A 25,245-nucleotide genomic window follows, 5' to 3' on the forward strand; every position below is an offset into this window, starting at 1 on the left:
CAAATTTATTGAAATATAAACTTATTTATATGCTTGCAAAGGTAGATACGTATACGAATCTATTCAAAACTTACTGTTGACGAATTGAACCGCTCATTTTAAGTTGACAAACTAGCTGGACATAATCAAATTTGTTTTCTTCATTTACTGCAATATTACGACCATTCGGAATGAGATCTCGCACCTGAGTAACACCGAATTCCTGTATTTCAGTAGAAAATGTTAGCTCGTAACCTAGAGTCGATATATCGTTCTTCATTAGATAATCTAGTCCCTTATAAAATTCGTAATCTTGAGACTCCATGTCGGTGTATTTCACTTGCTTTCCGAGAATATGTTTATAAAACGACCGAGTAAAATAACACTCAAGTAACTTGTTATCATGTATTGCCTTTGCTATAATACAACAACTTTTATATTTCAAAAATCGATTTAAAAATGTAAAATTTATATGTATACCTATTACACGGCCAACGAATTTGAAATAACTCAAATGGTTAGGATTAGCATGACTTGACGGATTTATCATATAAGTCACTCTATCTCCTGGTGAGACGCAAAATAGAGCGTACATAGGATTGAAAATTTCCCTTGAGATAATGACGTACCACTCCCTTAGTAGACCACCCGCATCCTGACCTTCTTCATCTGTGAATGCAAAAGTATATACATATATATAATAAAAAAAATATTAATGTGTCTTATTTTATTAATATTTACCTTCAAAAACTATGTAAAAGCGATTTTTCCATTCTTCGGGCCCTAAACGATACAACACTCGGAACGAGTCTTCAAACACGGTGACACGGCGTACACTAACAGTGTTTTCTTCACGACGTACACCTTCATCAATTCGCTCGAGCTCAGTCTGGAAATATTTCCTTTTCACATCAAAATCAAGAATACGAGTGTGATCCACCAAAACAGCAAATGGCCCATCCGATAAATGAATTGGAGATTGACGAAGTATCTGATTAAGTACTGTTCGATGTTTTTCTGCAAAAAGTAGAAAGTTTTCCTTGTCTAATTTTTGCTGCACTTCTGGTGGGTTTGCGCGCATGCTCCATTTGCGTATAGTGTCTGCAGATTCCGATGCTCTTGTAGAAATCGATTGTATTTCAGTTGTATCTGAAAGGAGATTTATTAATATTGACAAAATCTATTTATTGTTATTATAATACGTCATAGACAAGTTAAACTTGGATCCGATTTGATCAGAGCAATAGTATGAATGGGGCATCGACTATACCACTTAATAAGAACTTTTAGTTTTGATGAAATGGCATAGGTGATCTATAGGCAAAAACTCAAATGGAAATCTCGAATTATCTATAATCGACGTTCTTTCCCAGCTGATTCCCTACTAAAACAACATTTGATGATTTAAAATAGTTTTTAACAAAATTGGGACAATTAGGGAACCAAAGTATATGAAGACCAGTAAGAAGATAACAAAACACTTTGGCTGTGATTCAAAAGCCATTTAATGAGCTCACGTTTGGCATTGAAAATTAACTACTTCTAGTATATAAAAGTAGTAGTTTTCTGAAAAATTGCGACTTACATTCAAACAGTTAGGAGCATTCCGTGGTTCGTACGGGACAGATCGTACGAATTTTTACAGTTTACAACCTTAATTATAGACAAACCATAACTTTTTAAAACGAGTTATTTAGTGCACTAATACTGTGTGGTAGTTTTCTAAACGAAACCTATAAACGTGCTTTAAAATATTCGCATATCTTTGCAAAATCAAAAAAAAATTATATGTTCGTACGGGACAGCTCCAGTCTACCACTACTCTGAGTTATAGTGAATTAAGGGAAATTTCAGCGAAACTAATAATATTAACAAGAAAACGAAAATGACATTTGATTGTATTGTATTAGAGTTTATTAACACAACAAAAACATTTAAGACATATTTAGTTTAAATGACTTATAGTCTAAAAATGAAAATGTTCGTACGGGACGCGTACGAAATTCAGCTCTTAAATTTTGATTTGAACGTTCTCTAAAGGGAAAATTTCATGCTGTTGTTATCTTGAGCATGGCTTTTACATGTAACTTCGCGCCCATTTGCTAATATTTCGTGAAATTTGGATATTCCGGGTATAGGCTTGGACGATTCCCAGGGACGAACAGCCCGAATTTTGTCAGCTATTTCGGATGCAGAAATATAAAAAATGGATGTTGAAGGAACTAATGTGGCAGCAACTTTTGCGAAATCATTCGCGTTTTGGATTACAGTATTGGCTACGGGCTTTTTGATTAACAAGTCTTTTTATATTGCCACCGACTCCATCTTCAATTCCCTTACCATGGGAAGTGGCAAAATACTTCCATTCATTGCTATATCTTTCAGAGAGATATACCAATAACGAGACCATACCTATAACGATTTTTGAATTGAAGAAGAAGGACCATCACTCCATATAACTTCTTTAATTCTTTCGCCATGATCTACTGCAAAAATTTTATCATAAAAAATCTAGAAAACTCTATTTTTATGTTCGGAAACTCTTCCTTAAATACATAAAAAGCTTCTTTTAAAAATAAGGTGAGGTAGTGCTTTTGTAATGTAAGTTTTTTACCGTTAGTCCAACAGACCATTGTGTCGTTCATGCCCGGGCATGTATAAACAATGTCTGGACGAAAGTAAAAATCTTTCACCATTTTGGTGGTTTCGTCATCGGTAATTGGTTCATTTATAGATTTATTCCTAACGTTATCAATACTAAGTCCAAGTTTTTTTGCCACACCCGCTACAACAGCCTTTTTTAGTGGGTGGACTGGAAAGACTTTGCCTACATTTCTGTACAGCCTTAGCATACGTTTGATTACATTTGTATGGAAAACATTCAGATTCGCAATAACCAACAATATTTGAACCAGCCTCCCTGTATTGGGCTTGGATCAACTTTTTGGCTCTTTGGACTCTCTTTTTTTCTTTTTCGTACTTCTTCCTCTTCTGTATTTCTTCCTGGGTCATGGCTTCAATTTTTCTTTTCCTCCAATGTTTCACTCTTTCTTTTTCGTTGTTTTTGAAATTTGGACCTTTTTTTCGTTTCTCGTCTCTCCATTTTTTATAACGTGACACGCTATGGTTGTTATTATTTTCACTAATTTTCTCCATTTTTTAGTTAAAAGAAAAACTTATATGCCGTGTTCGTACGGGACAAAATTTAATGACTGAATATTGAACTTATTTGCGATGCAAACTGAAATCAACGCTTTACAAGTAAAAAGAGCACCAGTAGTTTGCTTTAAATGTAAAGTAATCGAAACAAATAAGTTACTCGAATGAGCACAAGAATTACTGTACAGTGTTAAGTGCGTTCGTACGGGACATCATCGAACCATTTTTTTAAAAGAGCATATCTGCGTTGTTCATAAATAAACTTTTTTTTAATATTACGTTTCAAAAGGTAAAAGTTTGTTCTTTTAACACCAATTATCAGTTTCACGCTATATGTCACACATAATGAGAACTAAGCGCTTAAACTTGACCAAATTTCGATAGAAGAAAATACAATTTGTATGAGTTGTTTTTGTTGTAAAAAAAGATACTTCAAACTGAGCTCAAGTAAAAGGTCGATGTTTATAATGAAGATTGATATATTTTAAATACATTAACACTAATATAATCATCCGGAAATGCAATTTGTTCGGCGGTCGAAATTTACCATTTTCCCTGGAATGCTCCGTTAGATTCATTTAAAAACAAAATAAAATTGGCAAGTACCTTATTTTTGAAAATATTATAGAATCAATGTCCGAACAGTTCTGAAAAGAGGTTTGTTTGTTTCTTATGTGCTCAAAAATAGACAGTGGTGGATGTAGGACTTAATTTTGCCACAAGAACAGAGATCGGTATTGCTAGCATTTATTCTACAAAGATAGACAGCATCGTATTTTTTCCCAGTCAAAATCCTGTTAATTCTTTTGATTTCATTAACTTTGAATTTGCACATGTAAAACAATGGGTTCACTGACAGAGCCTCTTCATTTAGTCTAGCAAATAGACTAGGATGCAAAAGCCAGAATGCCAATCTGAATATTGTATTGCCCATATTTTTCAGTGCTTCTTCAACAGGTAAATTTACACACACAATGGGACCACAGTCGATTGCTTTCTTTGTAGCCAAATTAGCCCGTTCTTTAAACCGATACCGACATTACCAGACTTCAAAACTACATCTACACTGAGAAACCCATACTCAAGAATTTTGCGATTAAAGATAGAGAAACAACAGTTGTTCGAGACTGATTTTACAGACTGAAAGCCGTTAAACTGTCTGTAAAAATACAAATCCTTTCATATGAGCAATCACGATATCAAGAATCCTGATTAGTGCTCACAGTTTACCAAAAGTGAAAGGTGTATGCATCTCAAGCTTAAAAAAGTATTATGAATTATTGACCTTATTAACAATGCCACAACCAACCGTATTGGCATTCACTGAGGCATTTGTAAGCAAGAATTTGAAAACCGTCAAGAAGATTACGGATAAATATCCCCAGATAAATAGCCTTTAGCTCCGCCACATTAAATTTTTCCATTCCAGGATTGCAACCAGCTGGGTTTGGGACCCGCCACTTAAAAACCTCCCCCAATGAAAACAGCAACAAAATCTCGGATGAGAACTACCTTTACTGATGACGACCCCTGCAAACGAAATAAGAAATACGATTTGAGGGCATGCACACTTAATGGGGAAGGTGCCTCTGCCCGGCTGGTTGATATCCTCGTGAGAGTAAAAGCTAACATCACTGCCATCCAAGAGATGCGATGGACGGAGCAAGGTAAGAAAACCATAGGACCTTGCGACGTCTACTACAACTACCATGTAAAGGATCGCAAATTCGGTGTCGGATTTGTTGTGGGAGAGAGGCTTCGTCGCCAAGTACCGTCCTACGGCCGCAGCGACCCTCTTTACCACCTGGACAAAGGAGGTCAAACTGCCCCTCAAGATAAAAGTCGATGACACACAAATGCCGACGGTAAACAATCCCAAAATTTTGAGTGTAACCTTCGACAGTTTGCTCTTCTTCTATGCGCACGCAACCACAATTGCCACTAAAGTCCAAAATCGCAACAAGGTCCTAAAATCGCTTGCCGGCAGAACTTGGGGCAAAGAGAAAGAAATGTTGAAACATTTAAGGCAATTGGCCGGCCGGTTCTAAACTATGCTGCGAATGTCTGGTCGCCTGGAACCAGTGACACGCCATTCGGACAGCGACGGGTTGCCTCCTGATTTCCCCAATACAACACCTTCACGACGAGGCCAATATGCTACCTGTTAAGGACATAACAAACTGCTCAGCAGCAACCGTAGGTTTCACCCGTGCAGACACCTACTTGAGCCAGAGCCGCCTCCTAGGCACGTCAGGAGACACCTACTACACTACGCAGACGAGATCCAGGACAAAACTGACAGAAATCTACTGGACCAGACAGTCAATAAACGACATTCACCGGGAGACTGTTACCACCTTCATAAGCTTCCGTCCAGTGAATGCCATAATCAGAGTCCAACCACCAACTATAGCAGATGAAGAGCTCCAGCTTCCCCGTGAGACCCGCGTAACACTGGCATAATTACGTTCTGGATATTGTAGCAGTTTAAACTCCTACTTACCCAGAATCTCCTCTTTCTTCTGATCTCAGCGACTATGAAGCTCTGACTCCAGGTCACTTTATAACTGGCAGTGCGCTAAAATCTATTCCGGAGTGAGCAGTGACAATAACAGACAACATCAATCACACCAACAAATGGACTCAAATCACAGCCATCGACCAAATATTTTGGAAGTGGGAGTCACGCGATTAAATAAACGAATTTCACGCGCGAACACAATGAACACACAACGCAAACATTGCAAAAGACGCTATGGTTTTAATGCACGAGATCAATGCGCCACAACAACGATGGCAAATAGGTCGTGTGATAGATGTCATACCAGGAAAGGATCCGCGAGTTCGAGTAATCGACATAAAAACTTCGAGAGGAATCATTCGTCACGCTATTCAGAAAGTAAGTAAGTATTACTCCTTCGCATGCATATACAATGGTACATACATTCTGTACCGGGAATTATTTTTTACCACCCAACCGAACGATCAATTCTGAACAACTAACGAAATTAAACAACGCAGTTGAAGAAAAGCCGCCCGAATTGACAAATCGAAAAAGTATTGTATTCCATCATGGCCACTCGGCAAAAATTGTTGGAGCTTGGTTGGGATGTTTTGCCACATCCACCATATAGTCCTGACCTTGCAACATCTGATTAATTTTTGTTCCGATCTTTACAAAACTCCTTTAATGGTAAATATTGCAATAATGATGCTGACGTCAAATCATACCTGATTCAGTTTTTTGTTAATAAAAACCAGAAGTTTTATGAACGTGGGATTATGATGCTGCCCGAAAGATGGCAAAAGGCCATTGATCAAAATGGGCAATACATTACAATATAAAGTTATTTAGTTCCATGATTTTCTAAAAAAAAATCCGCCATTACTTATACAATATATATTAACTTGAGAGTTGAAAATAAATACAGTCTACAGTGTTGACCACCTTTGCGTAATATTTCGCTATTTATATTTTCGCAACTGATAAATTTTAAACTTTATAAAATTAATTTGCTATTCGTTTTGATTGATTCGCCGTATGCATTGTAAAAGTTGTCTGGACTTTTATAGAGACCTTTCAAGGCAATAATACACTCGGAGGTTTGCGGGGGCGACCACTATTAGAAAAAACGTTTTCTATCATTTGGTGTTTCATGCTCACACAGGATTTCGAAGCCAGGCACTACCATATGGTTGTCACGGCAACGGCTTACTCAAAGCATCAACATGCCTGCTCGACGATCGAGTTTTATCTCGTAGTTTTACATAAGGAGCCATCATCCAGAAATGCGGGGAATTAATTCGCGCTCTGTCATTACTCTTCGAATAGCGCTACAGTCGGTCAAAACCGTAAATGGTTTCCCCTGAGTGTAATACTTCATTCTCTACAAGCCAGACATTCTAATTCGCAACTGTGATAATTACCAAAATCCACCTGACAATACGCAGAATCATAGATGCTTTTGCTTTAATTTAAGTAATCTAAGACATCCGTAAACTGTTTCAATAGCAAATATGTTGGAAAACGGTCACATCCCTCAACTACTGATAAAACCTCTAATCCATATTATTTCTGTGCCGAACAAACTCTACTATAATACGCGATTGGTTTAACTACCATCCTTCCCTTTCCTCTTGCAACGAAATTGCAGCCGTATGACATTAAGCGAACATACGCATTCGCCGACGATTCATACGTATTCATGTAATGTTCTGAAATTCTAATTTTAATAAATGTGGAAAAGCCTGCTGGCCACTAAAATTCAGAAGTAGGACCTATTCCGCTTATAAACTAAAAACAAAACGTAAAGCAAAAAATTAAAGATATAAAAACAAATATGCAATACGTATGTATGCAAACCAAACGTAATCAATCAGTTTTGCATGCGCAACAACTTACTACAACGGCAGCGAGGTTGAAAAACAGTGACTGAGTTTTCAACTCTGCAACAACGAATTAAAGTGAACTTTTTGCAGTTAAACTATACTTAGGCTAATAGTATTTAGGTTTATCACTGAAAATCTACGAATACAAAAAATTTACTTTTGAATTTACATTTGAACTCGACATCCTAGTTGATGTAGGAAACAAAAAAAAATTAGCTTAAAACATTATTTGTTATTTCGTTATTTTACAATTACTTTCCTGAAAATTTGAAATGGATGTATTTTTCGGGTTTCGATCACGGGCACTACCGAATGGTAGTGACGCACAAATTATTCGGCTACAGCGAAATTGCCAAATTGCCAACCGACTAAGTTTGAAACAATTTCAGCGGTTGCCAGGAGAAAATTTGTGAAAACAAATAATTTTTTTCCTATATTCTAAAAACATGTATAAAACAATGTACAGTGATAATTTTCACTTACCCGTATTATCACTGCTATTTACACTTAAAGCAGCCGGGCGGGTATTGACATTAGTTTCATCTATTGCGTCTAATATAGGACCTGGTGATTCGGAATTAGATCCTGTTTTATTTTCATTTTTCTTGTTCGTGGCATGAATTAAGAAAAATGCTTCCACTGTTGGTTGCAATACAAGTACGGCATACTCGTCCTTTGACTCCTCCAAAGCTATTAAACATTCACTCAGAGTATTCCAGAGATCTTGTAGAGATATTATTTGACTAAGAGTAGGCATTTTGTTCGTACAATCCATGACTATAGAGTCTTCGGAATAAAAAATCTCGCGAACTTGTATGAATATTTTAAGCGTTTTTAAAAAGTATAATTGAGCTGATGAAGGTGAAAGCAATTTTTTGATTGACGGTAGTTGCAGTTCACATGAAGGTTTAAATTTGCTTGGGGCCGAAATAATAACATTTTCTGACGTAAAACGGTTTTGCATAACTCCCTCGAGTACAACTTTGCTGTGGGTTGCATCACATTTTGTGTCTTTTTCGAGTTTATTATGAACTTTGTAGGATCGAATCTCATCAAGTAAGTTTTGTATGGCCAAACGAACTTCTTTTGCTAAACCGAATACTGCTGAACACAAGTACTCCATAAACATAGCATTCGATGCTTGGGAACACTGACTTAAGTTAACAATAAGTTTAGATATGTTATCAAGTCCGTCAACGGTTCCACATTGATGTGTTAATACTTCAGTTACCAACTGCAATTGTGAGAAGTTTTTCGAATATAATTTGTTTTTCACACGATAGCCAGCACAATATTGCTTTGCTTCGGTACTGGCAGGTGATTCCTCCTTTGGTTTTGATTCAACATTAGTTACTATGCCATTATAACTTTCATCAACTTCAAAGGTTTTATGACTCAACTTGTTTTCTTCTAAGTCACTTTCCTTTGGAAGTTCACTACTAAGAGAAGCTAACAATTTAACAAGCATGTCAGTGAGTTGTGGAGATCGACATATCACTTTGTATGGTAGCATTTCTAGTAGTTTTGAAAATGGTGTATCATTAAATGATTGAAAATCCTGATTTGGTTCCTCCCACTCCCATCGTGGATAAGATATAAGTGGGAAATCCTGCATGTTCATGAGCCGCTGCGGAGTATGCAAATCGATTTTTAAAAGAACATCCCAAAACTGTTTACTATTGGTGTTATATGAAATTTTCTTGCCATGTTTACTTTTTGCTCCAGTTGAGCTATTTTTTTGTCCGCGATTGGCTGCTGCCTTTGATGTTGATGGACCTTCATCTAGTTTTATATCAGAAGTCTTTTGAGCAGGCTTACCAACATTCGAAAAACAGTTGCGTTGCAAGTTCGATTCTATTATTGGAACATCTCTATCCGCTTCTGTTATATTTCCGGAACTGATTCCACTGGATCCTGACGCATTTCTGCAGTTTTCATTTGATTCGGTAGCTGGCTCAGGTTTTTTCTTCTGATCGTGCTTAAATGGCACGAAACTTCTAGGAAAGTGTCTTGCTAATACAAACAGCAAATCTAAGCAATTTTTGACTACCATTTGTGCTGCTTGCGGATTTATACTTATGTTATAGGTAGAAGCCGAAGTATGATCAATGCTTTTGTGTTGTATTTCATTTATTATAAATACATTCGACTTGTAACCAAAAGCTGCATCTACTCTTAGATTCAACCAATGTGGCTTGACAATAGATAGCTCAGAATCTGGTGCTTTCTCTTCGCTCGTTTTTTGTATAATACTTATCAAAGCATTTATAATCCAAGACCTTGTCGAGGCATGATAGCATAAGTTTCGTATTACGCGATGAAACCGAGTGTAATTAATTTTTGTGTCTTCGGTAAATAAAAAGAGCAGTATAGTTGCCAGACAATCTGGATCCAGCATATTATTATCATCCTCCATGAAAAGCAGTGCAATAGGCTTGCCATGTATCTGTTGCTGATGTTGATGTACTATTGTCGTATGCTGGTGATGTTGAGCTTGCTGAGCACCATGCGCTTCATACCATATCGAGTTAGAATGCCATCTCGAATCATCGGTGAGGTTTTGTAAAGAGGATGGGAAACGTCGGAGTACGTGTGGTGTATCAACATTAGGACCGTTTCTACTTTCCCAATCACGCCGTAAATATTGGGCTTCCGCGGCAAGATCTGGGGGTAAACTGGCAATTTGTGATTCTTCCATGTCCGTAAGAATTGCTTGCCTTAAAGATTCTGGTAAGTTTTGGAAGAAAGCCGCTGTATCAACGGGGTCGTCAGGATTTGCTGTCGAAGCAGCTTGACGTTGTTGCTCGATTCTTTGTTGCATTAAAACCTCTGTTTGAATATTTGGTGGTAAAGCAGCTAAAAATTCTGGGTTAACTTCAATTAACGAATCGTGGGCAACTTGAATTGCATTCTGTTGTGCTCTTTGACGTATGCGTTGCATCCTCAAATGCTCATTTATAACTTCTTCTCGCATTTCAGCTGGCAATGCGGCTAAAAATGAGGGATCCACACCCTCTGGTACTTGTAAATCCCCCAGCGCTGCTCGGACCTCTGCATTCATTGCGGAAGGAGGAGCTATGCTCGACGTTGCAGTGGAGGGATCATCAGTTGACTGTTCTTCGATGGATGGAACATCGACCTCTCGATTTGAAACAGCAACATCTTCAATATCTTCCAATACAATATTATCAGAAGATATGTCAACTGATTCAATAGCAGAAAAAAGTTCCGATGCTTGGGAAACTAAATTGTCCATATTTTCTGAAGTTTGTTGATCCAACTCAGATGGCATTTCATCGCCAAGTTGAGTATCAAAAGCCGAGTTAACATCTTCGCTCAAAACAGTTGGATTCAAATTGGCATTACCTTCATCTTGTCTGCCTTCGAAATCGTCTTCGACATCCTGTATATTTTCATCCTCATTCGTTACTAAGATAGTTGGATTTTCTTCTTCACTCGAATATTCAAGTTCGCCTACATCATCATTTGATATTTGATCATGTTGATCTTGTATGTCTGGTACGTCCGTGGATAAAGCAGTATTTTCATTTCTTTCTGTAGTTGTTTCATTAGCAGACGACGTGTTACTAGGTCCACTACTCGAATTAGTTGATTGTTGAATAAATACAGGTATGGCACTCCGACGATTAGGAGAATTGTAAGTTGTGGTAGAAACTGGCTGTTCTGTTGTTTTCGCTCTTTGGGCGTCTTTGAATGATCTAATTAAAAACGGTATTAAAAGATGTGCAACATATAAACATGCATCTGTTTGAGATTCCAAATCAAGATGTTTTGCTTCTTCAAGCCACCAATGTAAGCTATCTTGATTAAATATATCAAGTTGCCCTTCTTCAGTCGGATTATTAAACGATGGCATTAACGTACAATATTGCTGATCTAACAAAATTAAACGCCTAGTAGATTCTCGCCTTTGTATAAAACCTCCGATAGACGTAGTCTGATTGACGTTATTTACTGAACCAACATATACCGTCGTATTAGTTTGATTACGCTCCTGATTTGTTGTGGAAATGCTTCTTAATTCAGTATTCATTGTATAATTTGTATCTCCCCGTATTGAACCAAGCCTTGGTGCAACCCAAACAGATGAGGGATTTGTGCGAACTGAACTTTCTTCTCTATTTGTTACATTATTTTCAGCAAAAGATGGGGTAACTAAGTTGTTGGGAGCACCTGCTGATAATTGACCACTACCTCGTGAAACGGGTTCTGATAACAAAATATCATTTTGACGTCCTACACGAGGTTCTCGACTTTCAAGAGAATTCAATATTCTATTTTCTACATTAAGAATATTACTAACATTGACCACTTGTTCTCCGCTTCTACCACTAACTTCTGAAGTTTCGTCATCGGCATCCGATCCATTAACTGCTTGTTCGCCACTTCTGCCACTAACTTCCGATGCTTCATCATCAGCATCATTTGAAGCTGTTTCCGAAGATTCTGGTTCATAAATGTGGTCGAAAACTTCAATAAACTGGCGGGTTTCTTCGTCTGCATCTGTTTCACTATGGTCTTCTACGTCTTCTTCATTACCATCTTCATCATCGTCCTCATCTTCATCCTCATCATTTCGTTCATTTTCTGTAGAAGCATTTGAATCAGATTCAGATTCACTTGTACTAACTTCACCCAGCAAGGATGTTGAATTGTCTACAACTGCTGCAACAAGTTCTGATGAAGTTGATGCACCATCACTACCACCACTAACCCCACCTTCAGTGTTTCCAGCTTGGTTCGCATCAGATCGGTTAATTCTTGTATCCATTCTATTACCATCAGAAGGTCCATTATTTGAATCAGAACTACGACCTAAAAATGCTACATTTCCATTTTGCAAAAGATCATCCCAAAGTTGATCAAAATTGATTTGAGGTCGTAAATTTGTTGAAGTCAGAAGATGTGATTCACGGTCACTATCTTCAGTTTCCTCATGACCAGTTGCCATAGAGTTGGTTGGATCTTCGGAGTCTAAAAATATGTCTTCACCGTTTAAAATGAAATCAAATGCCTGTCTACGGTCAGACAGAACGTTTCTAATAATATCACGAAGAACATGTTCACTACCGACAGATCCAGAGCTATCGTTGGCGGTGCGTGATGTTAGTCTCGGATATAGTCGACGATTCACAACTGCATTGCCACCATTCGGTGGCGTTCCGAAAAATATTCTCCTTGAAGATAAAGTTCCAGGAGTTATAGTAAGCCTTAATAAGATTTCCATTGGACGTAAAGTTGAATGAAATGTGGTCAATGTATTAGAATTCGACAAGTCTTTATATTGTGCAAGCTTTGCTAAATCAGTCATTACTCCGTGTCGCAATAAAATTCTGTACATATTATTGCGTTGTAAATGCACCTTATTAGAAAGCATTGGGCTCTCAATCATTATGGGTATCAAGCCAATCAGAACTTGTAAACGAATATGTTTTTCCGTATAATTAGGCTCGGTCAGAGTACGCACTATTGCTTCGTGTACCTCTTCGACCAACTTAGACTGGACCGGTGGTTGGCTCGCACAATCTGATAGTGACGATAGAAGAACTCTTGACATCATACTCACTTCCGGATCCTGTTGACGCTTAGTGATTGGCAGAAAATTATCAAGAATAAAAGAAACACATGACTGCGATTTTGTGATTAAAGGACTATCCGTCGGTGTGTATGTATATTCTACAATAATTTTTGGAACTAAGCTCTGATAGGATCTCACTGCGTCAGCTAATATTTTTAATAAAGTCGATCGCGGAAGTATAGGTTTTTGATGTGTGTGACTTGTAGATGGAATATGCCAACTACAGCAACATGGATTTATGTCGACGCTATCCGTACATTTTTTTGATGAAGATGGTTTCAGCTGAGATTTATCTAATTGTACTGAAGGAGACTCCTGCATCTTTGTCATGCAGTCATCCTGATCTTCCGTTGTAGATACCCCACCATAATGAATGCAAGGCTGTACTATTGCTCGTAATAGCTCCTTCACAGTTTCTTCCGATGATTCTTCGTTTGGTTTTGGAAAAGTGCTAGGGAAAGTATCAATCGATTTATTATGTGCTTGAGATTTCACGAGAAACCTTGATTCATCCATAGGGAAGTTCGAGCTCATTGCATTGTCTGCTTGCAATGACTGTTTGGCAGCGGTAAGGAATATAGTAGGATGTCTCGCTACCGCTGAAGATACTTGTGTGAATAAATACACAAGATCACGATGCCCAACTGGGACGGTAGCCGATGAACGGGCAACCAAAATCCTTTCAATGGCTTCTTGTAAAACTGACGGGGCTTCAAGAACATGACGAATTATAACAATGGCGTACGTAGGAAATCCCATCATTCCGCAAGTTTGACGCATCTTAAGCAGTAGTGATACTCCACCATTCTTAACGAAAGCTTTCGCATTTTCATAATCTTTTGTTAAACGTGCACAAAGTTTCATAATAGATAGTTTGGTTTCGAAATCCACCATTAATTCCGGTCTAAGTAAGTGAACAAGGCAGGCTATTATGTCAGTACAATTTTCGCGAGATAATCCAACCAATTCTTCGTGCAATATAATCTTTTTGCTATGTTTTGAAAACCCTGCTGGACCCTTTTTGGAAGATATTTTTGCGGTATTTTTTAATTTTATTTTTCTTTGCCCTTCTTCCAATGAGGCAACCGACGTTGGTTGAAGGTCGGTTTCGTTGGTATGGTCAACACTTTTCTCTGGTTCGGAATCTTTTTTACAATATGACAAATTAGTTAGGGAACGAAGGCAAACTAGTTCATCTTTATAAATGACGCCTTCGCCACCATTTTTAGATCTTATGCAGCGAGTAAGAATGCTTTCCGTTTTTGTATTGGCATTACCATTTTTAAGTGAGCAAATAGCTTCTGATATTTTTAAATCTGGCAATACAGGTCTATGACTTCCTGATGCTTCACTTACTTGTGTCATACAATTGAAATTAACTGTATATCGTTGTCGTCCTATATTTATCGCTTGAGATTTTTCTCCCAGTGCAAACGCATTTTTAATCAAATTATTATTCGATTCGGTATATGAATTCCATTTACCCGTCGACACATCATACCACCTCCATTTATCACTGCATACAGCACGCATATTTTCCCGTCGCTGTAATATTATAGACACGTTATCAATGGCATCAATAAATTCTATGAAATTTTGCAACCATTGAGGAGCTTGTGGTTTGACACCAACCAATGTCTGTTCCTTAAGTAAAGCTTCAGTCTCGTATAGTAAATTTACCATAACATGCATAGATTTTTCTTGTGAGACAATAGCGCAAAACTCTCTACGAATATCACTATAATTTTCATCTAAAAGTATTGTAGATACTTTGAGACGTATTAAAAGTTTCGTCGAAATTTCTCCGAAGAAAATATTTTCTAGTTGAGATGTATTTGTAACCTTCTCATTTCTTATGATGTTAATTATTTCATCCATGCACTCAGTAACACCTTTTACAAGATTCATCATAAACTCGCGTTTATTTTGTTGATTATTTTGCCGATATAGTGCAGACAAAAGCTGTGTGCCAGTGTTAACGGTTTCGGGCAAATATTCCATAAAAGCAAATACTCTCTCAAATACTTCATTACAAAACTGATTAAATATATCACTTGGTAAAAGTCCAACATCGCGAAAACTACCATATTGCTTACATTTTGAGTTTACTTTTGTTACATTAATTCTGTTAGTATTTGATCCCGAAGTTGAGGCCGAGTCAACGTCAATATCCATGTCAGCGCCAGAAGACTGAGATTGTGGCATTGAAATACTTTCAATAGTTTGAGTTTCAGTAACGGTTGCTTCTAAATGGTTAAGCAGAAATTCTGTTGCTTGCTCCAGTGAGCGAGTGCTTCTCAGAGCATCCAAGACGTGTTGTTGTCCAAAACCCATATCAGTCAGTACTTTAAAATGACTAGCATTTAAATATGCTTCATCTGAAGATTTTGTAGATTTCTTTCGTTGTTCAAGTAATTTATCAGCATTTTGAATCTCGTCTATACGCGATTTATAACGACTGCATATCATATTGTACGACTTGATTATATGCTTTAATATTGCCATAATAGTTTCAGTTATAGATACGCCATAATTCGGAATAGGTTTACGCTTCCAGATCCGCCTAACAACATGCATAGCCAGTTGATGCATTTGTATTAAATAAAATATAGGCTCAAAATCAATCGTTTCGGAATTATGAGCACCTTTTGCAGACAAAGTATAGGGCGAGTCAAGAATCCCTCGTGGATTTACCATTTTTTCAAGCAACTGCAACCATGCATCTATGAATTCTCCAGTTCCCACAGGATATTCGTTAGTATCACTTGGGGCATTTTGCAGAATATTCCCCAACTCTAAGCAATGGGCAAATCCAAATGAATTTGGGTTGTTATCTAGCGATAATGCCCAATAAAACATATCAAAAAATGCCCTTAAACCATTTTCTTCACAAAATTGTGAGATCATTAAGTGGAAACAACTGCGTTTGTCATCAAAAAGCATCGGTCCAGTAAAGCCCACAGAGCATATGAGGAAAGTAAGCTTCAGCTTTGGCGCTGGTTTCGATACGTTATCTTCATGGCTGAATCCATTTACTAGAATAGAACTAAGTACACGGGCGATTTCCTTGGCGTCAGCAGTGGGAATCTTATTGTTTGTACTGGTTGCTGAATAATCATTACTTCGTCTCTGTCGGGCTTGTGGTGTACCAACGGAGAGCTTCACCAAGGTTCCAAAAAGCTCTGCTAGCGCACGCCCTAAACGGGAAGAGGCTGCTAGCAATGACTTTATATATCGAAGTTGATCATCAGCCTTCATTTTAGATTTAATCGAACTTAATTTTTCCATTTTCGGCGTTGATTCCTCTTTTTCAGCATCGCTTGTTTGTTCAGTAAGTGATGCTTCATATAATCCAGATTCTGACATTTCATCAGAGCAAAGACTTAACAAAATGGTACTCTCCCATACCAATGATATATAAAGCCTAACCAGGCTTTGCAATAGTTGTAAGCCAGTGCCAGAATTTTTTCCCCAACGGCTTAGTAAAGTTACCCGCATATCGCTAGAGGCATTTCGGCATAAATGAACCAAAAGAACTACGTATCCATGAACGGAACTCATATTATGTAGAAGTGGGGTGTAATCAGCGGTCGAAAATCCGTCATCTAATTTTGGACAAGCAATTAATTCATGTAAAAGTATGCTTCCCCCAGGAAAATTGAAATTTAGAATAAGCGGTTTTAGATTATCTATTATTTTTGATAGTTCTTCAAGAGCTATATCTATTACTGTCGTCTCATGAGCCAAATTCAAAATAGATTTACACACATTAGCAACGGCCTGCGCTGTTGTGGATACCGGTGAGTCAATTGGTAAATTTGCCAATGAAAGCAAACGAAGTAGAGGTTGTAAGCCCCCATGCACCACAAATTCCCGACAGTGATCCCCATTTGAGCTATTACTGAATATTGCGTCAATAAATTTCATAACGTTTAATATGTAATCGATTAAAGGTATTGCTTCCCGCTCATGATTTGACCGGACTTGCACTTGCTGTTCTATTGTTGCTCTATTTTGCCTTTGTTGTTGTTGGGAGGCAGATGACATTTCATCATCATCTTCATCATCTTCACCACTGCTATCATTTTCATTACATCTTATTTCGAGTGTGCCATCAGTATTGGCGCTTTGTTGGTTGCTCGGATTGATTGTGCTAGCAACAGAACTACTGTTGTCTTTGTGAGCACGCCAGCATATATATTTTGAGTCAGATCCAAATCGAACCAGTTCATGAAGTAAACGTACGATGGCCTCGATCGCATCTGTGCGTAAATAAGGATGGTGTTTCATAAGGTCGTCCATTGCATTACCTAAATTCGTTGATGTATCACCTAATGGGTCGGATGATCGGCGCCTACGCATAGCTACTAAGTAATCTGGCGAAAGCAATACTCTCAAGAACTTATCAAAAGGATCATAGGACATAAATTCCATTAGTCCACGTTCATTTAGACAAAGAGCTGAAAATATATTTGGCAACGAACCCAATATCTCTCTTGTTGCAGGGACTTCTTTTTGTAACAATGAGCGAAGAATTACATTTGTTAATCCAGTTTCTTGTAAAGATGATAATAATGATGGTTCATTGAAAACATATACTGTAACCACATCAGTAGCTAGTAAAAATAATGACGGACCGTAATATTCTGCATTCGAAATTATATGCTGCAACGATTTTGGCAACGAACTTTCCATTATATTACGCATACCGTTAAAATGTGCATGATCTTGAATAGACTTTTTTAGAAAATTGAGCATAGATTTCAATAAAGCTGCTCTTTGAGTGACACATGCCAGTTTTTTACCATCCAGTTCATTTACAGATAATTGTGCCGAAAATGTTTCATTCGATATTCTATTATCAATTCTTGATCCCCCTTGCAGTTCACTTCTTCTCATGCAAACTGTATTATCTTCGAATGTTTCAGGTTGTGCATTGTCTCCATTTCCTTGTTCTGAAAATATATCTAAAAAGCAGGGGAAAACATTTTCAGTATATACATATATATAATATCTAATTGGTATATACATAGGTATATAATATATAATTGGCGCTAACACCCTTTTTGGGGTGTTTGGCCGAGCTCCACGACCCTTTTCAGTAACTATGGATATATTTTAGGTTTGACTATATTTATAGGGAAATAAATTTATTTTATACAATTTTGGCAATTTTTTTTTGTAAGTTTTTTTATTTAGTATATATATAAGTATATATAATTGGCACGTACACCCTTCTCGAGTGTTTGGCCGAGCTCCTCCTCCTTGTGGTGTGAGTCTTCATGTTGTTCCACAAATGGAGGGACCTACAGTTTCATTGTCTGCGGAGGGGCGACCGCTATTCGAAAAATGTTTTTCTTCATTTTGGAGATTCACCGAGATTCGAACATACATTCTCTCTGAATTCACGGTAGTCGCGCACTAACCCATTCGGTTACCGCGGCCGCCAATATATTAGTCAATATAAATATAATATAGATCCAGATTTCAAAATTTCAAACATTTGAGAAAAAAGTTTGGTCCCTTTTTTACAGCTCATCAAATTTTAATTTATTTATTGAATTTAAAGTTCAAGTCAAACTCTCGTTGACTTTGGATAATTGTATCCCCAAACTGTGTTGTGCATTTTCTCCAAATAACGAATGTACTTTTTTTTAATAAAGAAAAGGCGCAACACATTCAAGGAAAACATTACCAAAAATCATCGAGAAATTTTACCACTTCAAACTTGCAATGGTTTATCCATAGGCTATAAAACTCAAAAATTTCCATAAAATTCTGAATAAAAAGTGCTAAGCTTTGGAGAATTTTTTTTTTAATTTTTATAATTTTTTTCGTAAGTTTGAAATGTGGATTTTATAAAAACCAAAAACCCAATTTTGAAATATGGTATTTCTATATATATTTCATTAAAAAATAGTAAACAATATATAAACAAAAGAAAAAGAGCCAAAACTGACAAAATGTGTCTGGTTTAATTAGTTGAGCACAAACAATAGTATATATAATTAGCGCGAACATCCTTCCATAGCCCTTTAGAGTTTACCCCATAGGAAGGATACGAAGTGTTTGGCAATAGTAGGGTAGGTGCAAAATTCTAGAACTGTAATTTACAAATAAATAGAAATATAATATTTTTAGCAAGGTGAACACGAATGGGATCGGAGAATTAAGGATTCGAAATTGAAGTGTTGCCATACTAAACCACCCTAAAATTTAGATAAAGTTGTGTTACATATATGTACAATATATATAGGGTCCGCCATATAACTTTACGGAATTAAAAATGCCATAAAAAAGAAACTACTCAATATTTTTCCAAACTGTTTTTTTTTTATTTTGAAGTACAATCCTTCCGGTTAATGATGGAACACAACTTCATTCATATGGCTGCCTCGGCACCATCCCATGCACCATCCCATACGATCGGTCCAATTTTTCAACACATTTTCGATTGTATGCGACTGTATTTCAGCTATGACATCGCGTATGTTGGTCTTCAGTGCATCAATTGTTGCTGGTATGTTGGCATAACACTGGTCTTTGACGGCACCCCAAAGATAATAATCCAACGGCGTCAAATCGCTTGTTTGTCAATAAGCAACCCAGTTTCTCTTACTTTTTTCGCAAAGTAACGCACATACGCTTCATTCGGTGCTTTTCTTCTTCCCATTGCCGTACGTAATTTTCGTACACATTCTGTAACATTACCATGATTTTCAAAGTAATGTCGCAATATTTCCCAGCGTTCTTTGAGCGTATACACAACCATTTTCGTTCAGCGGAAGAATAAAACTAATTTTCTGTCAAATCAGATGACAGCTAAGTGTTACCATTCTTCAAATAATGCCTAGTTCAAATTCGTAACGATAGATGGCGGGCCCTATACATAAATGTATATATATGTATGTATATACTTTTTGTATTTATTTAAGTAACTCAGTCTATAAAAACAAATTATTTCTACAGACTAATAAAGCAATTTTAAAAATGAATCCAAGATGACCTGTTCAAAAAGTAATTTGTGCTGAATTCGAAAGCTTTCAATGCATTTAAAGTATCTTAAAGTTATTTTATATGAGCATATAAAACATACTTGCCAATATAGAAAGAGAATTTCGACCTTTTAATTATTTTCCATACGGTTTATATAACAAACATTAGGTCTCCTTACAAACTAAGCATACTCTAATCTAGATCTAACATGTATGAATGTGAGAATTCTAAACTGTTCTGCCGAACAAAAGCCAATGAATGAATATGTTTCACGAAAGTAAATTTACTATCAATGATTACTTGGAAGAGTACTTGGGACTTTAATCTCATGAAGAGATTTAAGATAGGCGTTAGAAAAATGATAAGATGTTTGATAGGCTTTGCTATACGTGGCAAGATCGCATTTATTAATGTTCAAAGTTAAGCGAATATCTCTCACCACGATTGGAGGGTGTTGAATTCTGCGTGAAGCACTTGTGATTCATGAGGACTCTTTATCGGACTCTTTATCAGAATATAGAAGAAATTCAGCAAAAACTATTTATATGGTTTATGAACCGTTCCCTCGACAGTCGGTTTTACGTTACAGGAACGATCCAGATTTATATCTGGCCAAGGATTGTCACTCCAGGAGCATTCCCCAAATATGGGGAATGTCTATGTTGTTACATCAACTTTCGACTTTCGATTATACATTTTTTTTATGCTGATACACTCGTCTCGAAGATACGAGTATGTCCACGGGTATAGCAATATATAAATGATACAAGTGTTTTGCATGTTCGGCGATTTTCCGCTAACGAAAAAATAGATCAAAGAAGTTGTATCAAATTTTGTGTAAAAAATGGAATTAAGTGCTCAAAAATATTTGAAATGTTGACAGTGGCATACGGTGAGAGTACTCTGAGTAAAACAATGTTTATAAGTGGTACAAGCTTTTCACAGAAGGTCGAGAAGACGTTAATGACGACGCTCACTCTGGACGCCCCAGCACATCAACAATCGATGAAAATATTGAGAAAGTGAAAAAAAATTGTTATGGAGAATCGTTGAATCACAATTAGAGAAGTTGCTGAGGATGTCGACATATCGGCTGGCTCATGCCATACAATCTTTTCCGAAATTTTGAAGAATTTTGATCAAAAACAACGTTCATGGCTTTTGCATCATGATAATGCACCTGCTCATTCATCGTTGCTTGTAAGAGATTATTTGGCCAAAAACAACACCGTTACCATGAATCAGCCACCGTATTCGCCAGATTTGCCACCCTGCAATTTTTTCCTGTTCCCAAGATTGAAAAAACCCAGGAAAGGACGGCGTTTTGCGACGATTGAGGAGATAAAAACCAATCAATTGATACTTAATATAAATAAACAAATTTCTTAATGAGTTATTACCATTTGTCATTTGCTCGATATTATCCACAGAATCAGTTTTTCCTTCCAAATTCACTAGAGCCTCCCTGCAGCAGTTAATTTCCTTCTCCATGCGATCAATAAATATATTTAAGCCATTGCTTTGATGGAATTTGCTTATATCAATATTGGTTATTAAATCTATCACACGAACAGCTCGTGTCACGAAAGTGATGTGCTCTAGATCGACCCCAGGCCAATTAATGACTTGCAGCAATGACTTCATCATACCACTTTTCACTAGAGCATGACCACCTGCTTCATAACTTGCTAAATGATATAGCAAGCTGAACAAGGAAGTTGCTAAAACCAATGGATATTTTTCACAAATCCCTTCGTGGGTTAAACTTGTTATACAATCGCGAACCAAAAGTGGTAAAATTCCGCCCTGGCGTTCGGCTCCAGTGTATTGAATAATTTTTGACAACCGAGAGCCTGGTCTAAAAATAAATAATAACAAAAATATTAAAATATTTTAGTATAGTTATAAAATTAACAAACCTTGGTACATTAGGATTTCGATCGAAGTGTAGCATAGAAGTTAAAGTTCTAAGTACGGCAGCACGGATTTCAACTAAATATACATCCTCTTTGTCTATTAGTTCACATAGTTCTTCCCCGAATCCGGAATAAAGAATTTTCTCAACATTATCTTGTAACGCATTAGAATAAATCAATACAGATATAGCTTGAAGTCTAGCTTGAACAAACTGTAGACGTAACTTTTGATCCTTAAATCCCGATACAAGACGAATTCTGTGAGCAATTCTCATCTGAAATTATTGTCAACTAGTTATTTGTCAAAGAAATTAATTGCTAACTTTTATAATAATTTGCTATTTTAGTAATAATTTCAGTATGTTTATATTCGACTTCATTTAGATTTAACACAACTCTAAAATAGTAGGTTTTCATTTCGAACTTTCCCAATTCTTTGTTCAGATAACACTGTACATCAAAAACAAAATAACATATTCTGTCCAAGCATTCGTATAGACGGAACAAAAAGAAAATGTAATATATCGGCGATTTGAAAGTTTAATCCTTTCTTTTAGTGTTTTTCGCTATATTTCAGCATTTGTTTTTTTCATTATACGAGTATATAATATAATACAAGGCGCATTGCCAAACTAAAAGAATTAAATAAATTAGCCCTTTTAAAATTAAATTTAGACGCCAAATTTGAAATCGCTGACATACACATACATATATATCTTTTTTTTTGCTCCCCTCTAATTAAGCCGTTATCCAACCACGTGGTTTCCTATGCCGATTTACCATATCAATGTTCATGATATGGAAACATTGACCCTCTTACCTAATTTAGACATAAATTTTTAAGCCACCGATTGACGTACATTTTTTGTCCTCTCTAAAATTGATTTTATCGTACAGTGTAATTGTTATATTATTATATTAAATTTAAGTGTACTTAATTATTTCCAATAAATTAATATTAAAAAAGAAAACCGGGTGTGTATATTTTTGCATACTAAGGATGTGTGCGAGTTCTTCTAAATTGTTACTTAAATAGAAAAAAAATCATAAACCACTGGAAAGTGTCGGTAATACAATGAACAGGAACAATTTAGAATATTTTTGAATCTACTTTTCAACCTAAATTGAACCGTTAAATTTGTTAGAGTAAGCGTTAAGTGTGCAATTATTTTCTAGCAGTTTTTAAAATTTTCGTAAAACGCTGACAAAAAATGTATTATATTTATTAGGAGCCACCACAAAACGAAATTGTTCATTTCATAGGCATGCTAAATGTGTGAATGGTTAATAATTAATTATTAAATTTAGAACAGATCACGAAGTTTCGCCATTATGAAGCTATCACGTGACCTAAACAAAATAGGATCATAATGAATTATTTCAAAAAGCAGCGGAATCATCATAACTTTATTGACTAAAAGCAAACTTAACAATTCTTACGCCTTGCCCACGTAAGCTTAGAGGATTGATCTCCAAGTCACGAATTTTGTCATATTACTAACTACTCGAAAAACTACCTACAATTATTTAAATTAATTATTACGAGGGCCTTTTAATTTTTTTTTTTTTTTTCAAATTTAATTGTGTAAATTTTTCATTATTTGATACCAGCTGAATACTAGCTTCTTCTGAATACTAGCTCCAATATTTGAAAGCTTGTGCAGGAATTTGTAAAGTCCCCTCTAGACACTTCATCCAACCATGTGAAGATAGGCTCATTTGAAACATGTTCCGTTAATCTCTGATTTCTTATACTGAATTTTGCAATGTATTCGATCGCCACCTCATGGAGGTTATCCAATTCCCCTTCCTATTATAGCTCGTTAGAAAATGTAAGCTCATTGCAAAACGTTAATTCCTTGAAAATCAGCTCTTCATCACATCTTTTTTAAATTCTACACTGATGTGCTCCTGAGACGAAACCACTCAGTTACAAACGTTATCACGAGCAGCAAAACTTCTGGTGTTACGGGCTGTACTTAATTACATATTGCTAAATGTACGACTGACTCGCTTTGTTAAACTCGCGTAAGCGGTTATCATGCCAATTAAGAAGAAGAAGAAACCAGGGTTGTCTTTTGTATTTGGCGCCTTTTCAACACTAAGTATGATGAGCTGTAATTCGATATTTTGATCGAAAAGTTTGGTATTATTTAGCATGAACTTACAATAATTTTTACTTACGAGCTTTATTTGTTTTATTTTCAGTGATTTGAAAAATTCATCTCGCCCGAAAGCTGAAGTTAACTCGTGAAAATTTTTGACGTGGATTATGATTTGATCAACTTACTTCGGCTTTTCGCGTTGAAGCACCACACTTAGCCACTGTGAAACGCTGGTACATCGAGTTCCAATGTGGCCGTCGATCCTTGCAGTAAATTCTGAGTAACGAATCCTCCTTTACCAATACGAATCCTCCTTACTCATACAAGAGAGTTTTTGAGCACTCATTAGACACCTACTGATTTCTTTTTCTTTTAGTTCCCAAACATCAAAAATAAAATGTGAGATCTATAATACATACATTTTCCAAGGCCTGTAAAAGCTGTTGAAGCCGTTAAAAAGCTAGTTTTGGAGGTATCCACTTTTAAGAGGTAAAAGCGTGTTGAGAATATTTTCGAAAACAATAAAACTATTTCATTATAATTTCACTGTTTAAATTATTGGGCGCAAAATATAAAAGACAACCTTCGTACACTTGTTAATAACTCATGTATATAGAGAGCAACATTACCTATTAAGAAACCTATATTTGAAATGCTCAGATAATCAAAACGAACACTTTTACTCAAAATTTCTAGAATTAGTAACAGTCAGGAGGGAACAAGAAAGTTGTTTACAGAGCAAATCGTTTATTATTGATTCACGATGAATATGCATAGATTTGATAAAAGCAAACAAATTTAAATTTGAAAACAAAAAAAATAGGTTTTCAAACGAACTCACACAGTTTGACAGCGGTTCTCCTAAATTGAAACAGTGCTGGAAATCTCCAATCGAATACGAGTTTAGGTATTAAAATTTAGATAAACTCGCACACGACTAAAGTGAAACAATTTATCTTGCGCTAATGGAAAAATATATAAAATTGCAATTGTCTAACAACATCATTATTTGTATACCTATACAGGGTTTGATTGAAAAGTAATGAGTCTTCCCGCGCGGAAAATTATCGTTGGACCTTCCCCTTCCACTAGAAACCGGTCC

The 25,245-nt window shown here is 36.4% G+C and overlaps 1 protein-coding gene across 2 annotated transcripts in view; it reads right to left on the reverse strand.

Moving 5' to 3' along the window:
- LOC129238852 (E3 ubiquitin-protein ligase HUWE1) overlaps nucleotides 1-25,245 on the reverse strand; it is a 52,710-nt gene that overhangs the window by 6,826 nt on the left and 20,639 nt on the right. For both annotated transcript variants that reach the window (XM_054874070.1, XM_054874068.1), the window contains exons 4-9: nucleotides 22,042-22,313; nucleotides 21,523-21,980; nucleotides 8,011-18,093; nucleotides 721-1,128; nucleotides 460-648; nucleotides 75-396 (exon numbers count right to left, since the gene is read on the reverse strand). In XM_054874070.1, the coding sequence (XP_054730045.1) occupies nucleotides 75-396; nucleotides 460-648; nucleotides 721-1,128; nucleotides 8,011-18,093; nucleotides 21,523-21,980; nucleotides 22,042-22,313 (11,732 nt within the window). The remainder of the gene's footprint in view (nucleotides 1-74; nucleotides 397-459; nucleotides 649-720; nucleotides 1,129-8,010; nucleotides 18,094-21,522; nucleotides 21,981-22,041; nucleotides 22,314-25,245) is intronic.

The sequence above is a fragment of the Anastrepha obliqua genome, chromosome 2 (assembly GCF_027943255.1).
Source record: "Anastrepha obliqua isolate idAnaObli1 chromosome 2, idAnaObli1_1.0, whole genome shotgun sequence".
Classification (NCBI taxonomy): domain Eukaryota; kingdom Metazoa; phylum Arthropoda; class Insecta; order Diptera; family Tephritidae; genus Anastrepha; species Anastrepha obliqua.